General features: G+C 22.4%; 1 protein-coding gene across 2 annotated transcripts; it reads left to right on the plus strand.

Moving 5' to 3' along the window:
* Window positions 1-159: 159 nt before the first annotated feature.
* LOC122497932 (palmitoyltransferase ZDHHC3) lies at window positions 160-4918 on the plus strand. Of its 2 annotated transcripts, none has more exons than XM_043605361.1 (6): window positions 160-369; window positions 759-942; window positions 1137-1322; window positions 3923-4144; window positions 4461-4673; window positions 4750-4918. In XM_043605361.1, exons 2-6 carry the CDS (start codon window positions 865-867, stop codon window positions 4906-4908), a joined length of 858 nt encoding a protein of 285 aa, XP_043461296.1. In that variant the 5' UTR covers window positions 160-369; window positions 759-864; the 3' UTR covers window positions 4909-4918. The 2 variants fall into 2 exon arrangements, with proteins under 2 accessions (XP_043461296.1, XP_043461297.1); XM_043605362.1 differs by having other exon boundaries at window positions 816-942.
* Window positions 4919-9980: the final 5062 nt, after the last annotated feature.

Here is a 9980-nt window from a genome sequence, read left to right on the forward strand (position 1 = left end):
TAGAAATTTTTTTTAAATTATTAATATTTATTTTGTTCGTTTAAAATTAAAATTGTATTTAAAATAATTATTTCTATTAATTATTAAAATAAATTACTTTTCAAATTGCTAAAATACTAAAATTATAGTTCGAAAGTATGTGGGGTTGCTGGCGTAAAGGGGCGTGAAAGCCAATCCGGCCAATCCCGTTTTTTTATTGAATTTGACATGTGAAAGAAGATTTTTTTGATAAAGACCGAGATAATAAAGTTAATCTCTATGAAATCGTAGTAAAATATTTATTCTCAGGGAATATGTGTTGTGAAATAAAAGTAAACATTCGCCTAGAGGTGATAATTCCGACAGTTTGACAGTTCATCACTTTTTGAGGTTAGGTATTCCAATAAACATATTATACATTTTATTCATTATTTACATAAATAATATTTTGCAATTTTAAATTGATTTGTAAAAAAATAAATACTTCAATATCTTAACAACTAAAATATTGTCTATTTACTTGAAATATTATTTTTCTAATTTAAAATTCATTTAAATCTTTAAATTGACGAAATTGACCTTTTAGCACGTCAGAATCGTCAGAATGTAATTGAATTAATTATTTAGGCTTCTTTTGATTTACTAAAGAAATATTGAATATTTTAGTTGTTTCTTTTAGTTATTACTACACTTTTAGTAGATAAATGCAGCAATATTATTTAAATGGAAATAAGTATAAGAAAATTATACATTTTCATATTTTATTTTTCTGTTTACAGATTATCATAATAAGTGACGACAATATGAAATTAATTATTTTTAATTTACAATTTAAGGAGTTTCAGTAATAAGAAGAAATTAGATGTTCGTAAATGTTAAAGGACCATGGATTACGAATATATGCCCTTTAGGGAGAAGGATATCCATAATCGATGCTGTGGTGGAAAATTTTGGTGCATTAAGGTTTGATATTTTGAAATTATTCATTTATGTTCCAATTTAAGAATTGTCGAATTTTTCTTTTTAAAAAAATGAATCGAAACTCAAATAGATGAATAAAAATATTTAAATGAGATTTAGTTGTATTAAATCAAATTTTAAAACACTAAAAATTAACAATTATTTTCCTAAATGAAAGTGTTTTTATTATTTTTCAGGATATATGTGGAATTATTTGTGCTGTACTTACATGGCTTTTAATAATTTACGCAGAATTTGTAGTTGTGGCCGTTATTCTCATTCCTACGATAAACACATTTTATTCGAGTATCAATATGGCAATTTTTCAAGGCTTGGCATTTTTAGCATTCACTGCTCACCTTAGAACAATGTTTACAGATCCCGTAAGAAAATTTTTATTTATAATCATTTTTTCGAAATTTATATTGTCATTGTATTTTTATTATTTTATATTATAGGTTCTTATAATGTTTCTTCATATTTTATAATAATATTCTTAAAAGTTATTGAATTTTAATAGGTTTAAATTTAAAATTTTTGAAAATCTTAATTCCTATATAAAAATAATAGGAATGATTAAATATTTATTTAAAAAACAGGGTTGCCACAGGTTAGGGAAGTCAGGGAAAAGTCAGGGATTTTTAGTAAACGTACTGGAAAAAATTGAATTTTAAAAATTCATGAAAAAACTCTGAATTTTGATGTTTTTTTTGTTTGCCTCGTAAACTATTAAATTACCACGAATTTTAGTACAAAACCTTGAATTTTTTTGTATTTCTGACAATAATTTCTTTTTAAATAACTTAATTTTACAAGAACTATCATAAAATTATGACTTATAAATTATTTAAAGAATCATTTTTACAATTTTCATAAATACTAGATTGATAAAGGAATTTTAGTTAAAAATACTAAAAAAAATTGAATTTTAGAAAAGTTATACAAATAATTCCAGAAATCCAATTATTTTCAAAAGTAATAAAATTTTTCGCAGAAATTCAATTATATTCAATAAAAAATTCTGTTCATTTCAATTATATTTTGAAAAATAATAAAATTCTTCTCCAAAATTCAATTATGTTCAAAAATTTTTTTTAAATTCTTGTCAAAATTTCAATTATCTTTATAAATAATACAATTCTTCTACGTAATTCAATTATTTTTAAAAACTTTAATAAAATTCTTGGCAAAATTTCACAGGAATTCAATAATTTACAAGATTTTTAATAAATTTCTTCGAAATAAATCAATTATTTTCATAAATAATAAAATTTTCACAGGAATTCAATTATTTAATATAAAAAATTTTTCGAAAAATTTTTCGAAAAATATCAATTATTTAAAAAGAATTTTATAAAATTCGTCGCAGGAATTCAATTATTTAAAAAAAATTTAACAAAGTTCTTTTCAAGAATTCAATTATTTTTAGAAATAGTAAAATTCTTCATCGAAATTCAATTATTTTTATAAACTTGAATAAAATTCGTTGGAAGAATTAAATTATTTTCAAAAGGAATAAAATTCTTCGCAGAAATTCAATTATGTTCAAAAATTAAAAAAAAATTCTTGTCAAAATTTCAATTATCTTCATAAATAATAAAATTCTTTAATATTCAATTATTTAAAAAAAATTTTTTTAAATTCTCGTCAAAATTTCAATTATTGTTATATCTAATAAAATTCTTCTTCAAAATTCAATTATTTAATATACAAAATTTCATAAAATTTTTCGAAAAATATCAATTATTTAAAAAGATTTTTATAAAATTCGTCGCATGAATTCAATTATTTAAAAAAAATTTAACAACTATAGTTCTTTTCAAGGATTCAATTATTTTTATAAATAATAAAATTCTTCACTGAAATTCAATTATTTTAGAAAAATGTTAATAAAATTTTTGGGAAAAGTTTTAATTATTTTCATAAATAATAAAACTTATCGCAGGATTTTAATTAATTTTTGATACAATATTTTAATCAAATTCCTCGATAAATGTAATTATTCTTAAAAATTTCATTAAAATTTGTCAAAATAATTGTATTATTTAAAAATTTGTTGATAAAATTCTTTATGAGAATTCAATTTTAACAAACATTCAATTATTCAATAAATTATTTATTTTCTAATTTAAATAATTGAATTCTTCTAGAATTTTCTAATAAAAATTGATTAAAAAATGAATTACCGAATAATCGATTTATTATTTATGAAAATAATTTAATTATTGCAACGAATTTTATTACAATTTTTTCAAATAATTGAATTTTTTTGAGAAAATTTACTACTTTTTAAAATCAATTGAATCCTTGCGAAGGATTTTATTAGAATTTTTGTAAATAATAGAATTTTTTTTGAAAAATTTCATGGTAATTTAAATAATAACAAAACATGAAGAAGGTGATCACTCCGAGTCGAAGACTCGGACTGATCGCCTTCTTTATGTTTTGTAATAATATTCTTATAAATTGTTGAATTTCAAAAAATTTGAATTTGAATGTATTGAAGAATTTTAATTCCTACGGAAAAAGAATAATGATTAAATATTTATTTAAAAAAAAAATTATTGATGTTTTCGAATAATTTTTAGAGTGAATCAGAATATTTTTTAGGGTCAGGGAAAAAGTGAGAATTTTGTCTGGAAATCAGGGAAAAGTCAGGGAAAAGTAAAATTAAATATTTGTGGCAACCCTGAAAAAGAAGTTATTGTTGTTTTCGAATAATTTTACAATTAGAGAAATTCGTAAATAAATTGTAACCTAGAAAATTTTTTTGAATATCTAGTAATTTTTAGAGTGAATCAGAATATTATTTAGGGTCAAGGAAAAAGACAAAATTTTGTTTGGAAATCAGGAAAAAACAAAATTAAATTTTTGTAGCAACCCTGATACTGTAAAAATATTTTTTTTTCTAAAATTAATTAAATGATCTGAATATTAATTTATTTTTTTAAATTTAAAATTAATTGTATGTATTAAAATGTAGGGAGCAGTGCCAAAAGGAAACGCGACCAAGGAGATGATTCAGCAAATGGGCTTCAGGGAAGGACAAGTAATTTTTAAGTGTCCAAAATGCTGTTCCATTAAGCCCGATAGGGCGCATCATTGTTCTGTTTGCCAAAGATGTATTAAAAAAATGGATCATCATTGTCCATGGGTCAACAATTGTGTGGGAGAAAACAACCAAAAATATTTTGTACTTTTTACGGTAAATGAGCAATAATTTTCTATTTTTTTCCTTTAATTTAAATTTCTCTATTTGGAAAACCCAATTTTTTTTTAAATTAATCTTCTTTTTAAAAGTTAATTTTTTATTTATCTATTTATTTATTATAAGTTTAACGGGTTATACCCTTGATTAGATTTACAAAAAATAGAAAAAATTATAATAGTATAAAAGAACATATTCATAATTCAAGAACATAATTTTCTTTTTTTACGAGTTAAGTAATTTATTTACTTTTTTCCTATGAGCTGATTTTGTAATGAAAATTTTTCCAATTTTTAACTGTAAATAAATTTAGTTTTATATTGCGGGAATCTCGTTGCAATCGTTGCTTCTCTGCATTCATCAATTTACAACTTGCGTGAGACAAGAGTGGAGAGAGTGCACGACATTCAGTCCTCCAGCGACAGTGGTGTTACTTTTATTTTTGTCAATTGAAGCTCTGCTGTTCGCCATTTTTACTGCTATTATGTTGGGAACACAATTACAAGCTATTTGGAATGACGAGACGGTAGTTATAACATTTCAACCAAAAAAACCCTTTTTCTATTTTAATTAAATTTCTGAAATTAAATTTATATTTACAGGGTATTGAACAATTAAAAAAAGAGGAAGCTCGATGGGTACGAAATAGTCGATGGAAATCGATACAAGCAGTTTTTGGAAGATTTTCGATAGCATGGTTCTCGCCATTTACATCGCCGCCAAATAAAAAGAAGACGGATGCTTATTTGTATTCCGTTTGAAAATTTTATTTTAACGAAATAAGAAAAACGAATACAGTAAATTCGCGTAATATCGAAATAACGTGAGATCCGTGAGATTTATGAAATGAGTGCAATAGATTTTTCTTCATAATGGCCAATTATGGTCAAAAATTGGAAATAATCCAATATTAACACAAGACTGGTGTTGTTTTCTTCTCTATTTTTTTTTCTTCTTAAAATATTTAGAGTCTTCTTAAAAAAAAAGCGGTGGTAGGTTTTTGATTGTTTTTATAAACTATATTAAAAAAAAATGGAGACAAAAACAAAGAGAAAAAGTACAAAATAATTCTTCGTAATTTATTATAAGCTCCAAACAATTTTTAGGAATTTTACTATAGTAGTGTTTTATAAATAATATTCAAACTTTGCTATTTTAAAGAACTTTTTCTTAAAAATTGATAGAAAACTTAATTAAATAATAAAGTTTTAATTTTTAATTAGAATTTTTGAATTAAAAACTTCTTTTCTCCTTTTATTTACAATTTTCTAAATATTTAAATACTAAATCCTCGGTTCTTGAATAAATTGAGAAAAAGAAATATAAACGGTAGCCGGTACTTAACTTGTAAAATCGTAGAGGTTTTTTTTATACAAAGAACTATATGACAAAAATTTATAGTCAGTAAAAGAAAGTGTTAAAGGTACTGTAATTTAAATAATTCGTAAGAAAACACAAGAGAATCAATTCATTCCTAAATTTCATTTTTCTATTAAAAGAAAGAAAAAAAAAATATTTTGGAGCATTTCATGGACATTTTAAATCAAGTTATAATATTAAAAGATGGTTAAAAGTAAAAGTTATTTAATAATATGATGAATAATATCTCCCAGTGTATTGAACGTATATTTTATTAAATGTAATTTTTGAAAGAAACTAGATATGTACTTGAATTAGTGCCGTTTTATGGATGTGACGAATTTTGTGAATGAACAACGCAGCTATTATGCTGATTAATAATTACTGTCAAATCGATACCTTTATTAATTAGAATTATTAATTAATTTAAAAACATTTAATTACAATTTTCGTTGGTGTTTAAATTCTTTGGATAATATGAAAATGAATTTTTTCCTAATTAATTTATGAAATACTTATAATATCCATAAATTAATTATGTAAAAAGTATTAATTATAATTTATAAAATTATATTATAATTATAATAAAAAAATGGTAATTAATATTTAAATTAATTAGTAATTTTAATTAATTGTACATCAATTTGATGACAATAGTTAATGAATTAATTACGAAAAGGTAATTTTTAAAAATACTGTCGCATTTTGTACAATTATATTTATACTATACACGAAACGAGAGAGTTCATATTCTTTTATAAGAAATTATCGAATTAGTGCAGAAAGAAAAATCATATTTAATTTATATTCATAGAAGAAAGAAAATTCATTCTTGTGATATTTTCTCAGAGAAAATAAAGAATAAAAAAAATCAAACTCTTGTATAAATTATGAATTGTTTCGAGGAAATTATAAAACGACGAATAAGCAATTAAAAAGACTCATTTAATTTATACTCGAGTTTCAATGAAAGAAGAAGAAATTTCTGTTTTAATTTTACGTTAAACTAACACAAAAATAATTGTAAATTATTTTTTAAATTAATTTCTATTATTTAATTTTTATAATGTTTATTGCTCATGTAAATACGAATAAATTCAACAACGACACATTTCATGAAAGTAAAAGATTATTGTTGTTCGATTATTTGTCAGGGAAAAGTCTGGGAATTTTATTCAAAGTCAAGAAAATTTCTAGAAATTAATAAAAATAAAATTTTTTGTAAATTAAAAAATGTTTTAATCTAACAGGACTTAAATGGTTTTTATTACTATTTGGTACTATCATTAGATATTAATGTTTTGATAAGATTAGATACTTATTTTTTTAAAATAAAAGTTAGTGGGTCAAACCATTTTATTTCGCCTAATGTATTTTTGATCTTTATAAAAAATTTCAATGTTTCGGGAAAATATTCTTATATGTTTTGGGATTACGAAATGCACAATGATTTGTAAAAAATAATTTCATTTCATATAAAAAAAGATATTATAAATTGAGAGTACATGAAAAAAGGTTACATTGACAGGCATTACAAAATATTTAAAAAAGGTGTAATCTCTTTAAGAAATATAAAAAAAGCGATTGATATTTATTTTTAAAGACTGAATTTGTGATTTGAACTTGATAAAAGTATCAAATAATTTATAATAAACTGTAAAATATGTTATTTAAGTTTCTGTATGAAATGTCAAAAATCGATCATATTTAACAATTTTTTTTGACAAAGTAATTTAATTTTCGTAAATCAGAATTATTTAAATAATAAGTATTTTAAATACACTTTATTATTATTTAAATACTTTTTTGATTATCAACTGAGAAATATAAAAAAATTTACCTTAAAAATGAACCATTCTTCATTTTATCGGGATTTTGAATGTTTGTAACTTCGTTGGAGAAAACCCGATTTATGCCAAATTTTTTGAGCATGTTGATTGAAGCAATATCTTCCTGCTACTAAAATTTCGCGATGGGTTTTGCACTAGTTTTCAAAAGAAATTGATTTAAAAAAAGTGTTTATTTTGAAGGTTATTGACAAGTATTATAGCTGACTTGAAGTTGGTTTGTTTTAAACTGACTTTAAAAAAATCGTTTTATTTTGAATTTGACTTTTATTGCAAGTAGCAAACCAACTTCAAGTTAGTTATAATACTTGTCAATAACCTTCAAAATAAACACTTTTTTTAAATCAATTTCTTTTGAAAACTAGTGCAAAACCCATCGCGAAATTTTAGTAGCAGGAAGATATTGCTTCAATCAACATGCTCAAAAAATTTGGCATAAATCGGGTTTTCTCCAACGAAGTTACAAACATTCAAAATCCCGATAAAATGAAGAATGGTTCATTTTTAAGGTAAATTTTTTTATATTTCTCAGTTGATAATCAAAAAAGTATTTAAATAATAATAAAGTGTATTTAAAATACTTATTATTTAAATAATTCTGATTTACGAAAATTAAATTACTTTGTCAAAAAAAATTGTTAAATATTCATATTTTTGTTCCAAGAAAGCTTGCCCGACAATGAATCAATTTAAGCTAAGTATTTAATTTACTATTATTATAAATTATTTTTAATTAATAATAATAAAGTACATATTCCGGTAATATGTTCGCAGTTTGAAATTACTTGTTGTTTGCTTTTTCGTTTCTTAACTTTTTTATAATTTTCTTTTTCAAATATTTTCAATTTTTAAATTAATGTACCTATTGAAAATCAACGAATTGTTACAAAGAAACCTAATTAAATTTTTTTAAAGAATTTCTTTGAATTTTTTTAAACTAATGGAGTTTCTTTAATAATTTTAATTGAAAATTTTGAAAGCAATTGAATTTTATGAAGAAGAATTTTATTACAATTGAATTGAAAATAATTGAATTCCTGCAAAGAATTTTACTATTTATAAAAATAATTGAATTATTGCGAAGAATTTTATTTAATTCTTTTTAAACAATTCAATTCTTGTGAAAAATTTTATTATTTATAAAAATACTTGAATTTTTGGAAAGAATTTTATTTAATATTTTTTAAATAATTGAATTAAAGAAAGAATTAATCAATTTTTTTTTAAATAATTGAATTTCTAAGAAGAATTTTATTATTTATGAAAATAATTGAATTTTTCCGAAAAATTTTAATATTTATATATTTTTTTAAAATATCTTGAGAATAATAGAATTATTTTTAGAGAATTTAAAATTCTTGTTGAAATTGAATTTTATGGAAATTTTTGAAAATAATTAAATTCTTTCGCGTAATTTTATTTAAATTTGATTAAAAATAATTGAATTCCTGAAAAGAATTTTTGTATAATTATAAAAATAGTTAAATTGTTTCGAAGAATTTATTAAAATTTTAGGAAATAATGGAAATTTATGGAAATATTTAAAAAAATATTTAAATTCATCCGTGGAATTCAATTAAAATTGAGGCCTTGGATCCAATAACTCGCCCGACGCTCGAACGATTTCCCTATTGGTAGTCAAGACCGTCAAAATAACTAAAAAAGTAAAAGTCGGTAATTTTAATTTTAAAACATACTACCATATAGAGAATAAAAATGCGCAACTTTTTTTTCTTTGAAATTTTTTTGTAGGATTTTTATTTTTAATAATAATGGCCAAAAACTGAATATTTTTTATTCCGTAATTTCATTGAATTTTGGAACATAAATCGTCGTATCTCATACAAATCTGTATGAAATCAATTCAAATTTGGAATACTTACGCATTTGGATCTACCAACGACGATAAGTTGATTAAAATTTGAAAAAAATGTTATTGTTGAGTTATTTGTTAATGCAAATGTGGACCTGTCGGTAAGTGCGATTTCTCAACTTCAGTGAAATAAAGTCTGTGGGGAACTTTCGAGTTGAGAGAACTTCCAGTGACAAATTTGTTAATTAATATCTGAAGAAGTTTTCTGGAAATTTTCAAGCCATTTTGTTAACAATTTTAAGAGATATAATCCTTTTCCGAAAACGTAATTTGCACGTCAGCGCCGTACTCACAGCAGACAGCGCGCCGTGCATGACAACGTTTGGAACAAGTGGAATATTATACTGTCTTGTTTACAAATCTATCGATTTTTGAGGTTAAAAATCAGCCGGCTTTTTTAATTAGTGATTTTTTTATTATATTTATGTTTAAATGTGATTTTTATTGACATTTATACTGAAACAAATCTATTTTCAATTATGTTGAAAAATAATTCTATTGAAAAAGGTAGAAAAAGGTCAAGAGATGAAAGTGCTTGGAAAGACAACAAAAGGAAAGCAGCTAGAAATATGGTAAATTTATTATTTTTAATTTGTAGATAATCACTGAGAAATCGACTAATTGTTTTTATTATCGGTATCTCAAATAGAAATGTAAATTAATCAATAGAGGAATATTAGTCATTAATATTTTTATATGTGACTTTGATGATATAATTAAATTGACTTTCCAGTGTTTATTTATTTATTACTAC

This window comes from Leptopilina heterotoma, unplaced genomic scaffold, assembly GCF_015476425.1.
Source record: "Leptopilina heterotoma isolate Lh14 unplaced genomic scaffold, ASM1547642v1 Lhet_14, whole genome shotgun sequence".
NCBI classification, from domain to species: domain Eukaryota; kingdom Metazoa; phylum Arthropoda; class Insecta; order Hymenoptera; family Figitidae; genus Leptopilina; species Leptopilina heterotoma.

Coding starts and splice junctions, on each gene's coding strand:
- LOC122497932 (XM_043605361.1), top strand. CDS start 865: ATGGATTACGAATATATGCCCTTTAGGGAGAAGGATATCCATAATCGA. Junction 1,323..3,922: donor GAACAATGTTTACAGATCCC/GTAAGAAAATTT, acceptor ATTAAAATGTAG/GGAGCAGTGCCAAAAGGAAA. Junction 4,674..4,749: donor CTATTTGGAATGACGAGACG/GTAGTTATAACA, acceptor TTATATTTACAG/GGTATTGAACAATTAAAAAA.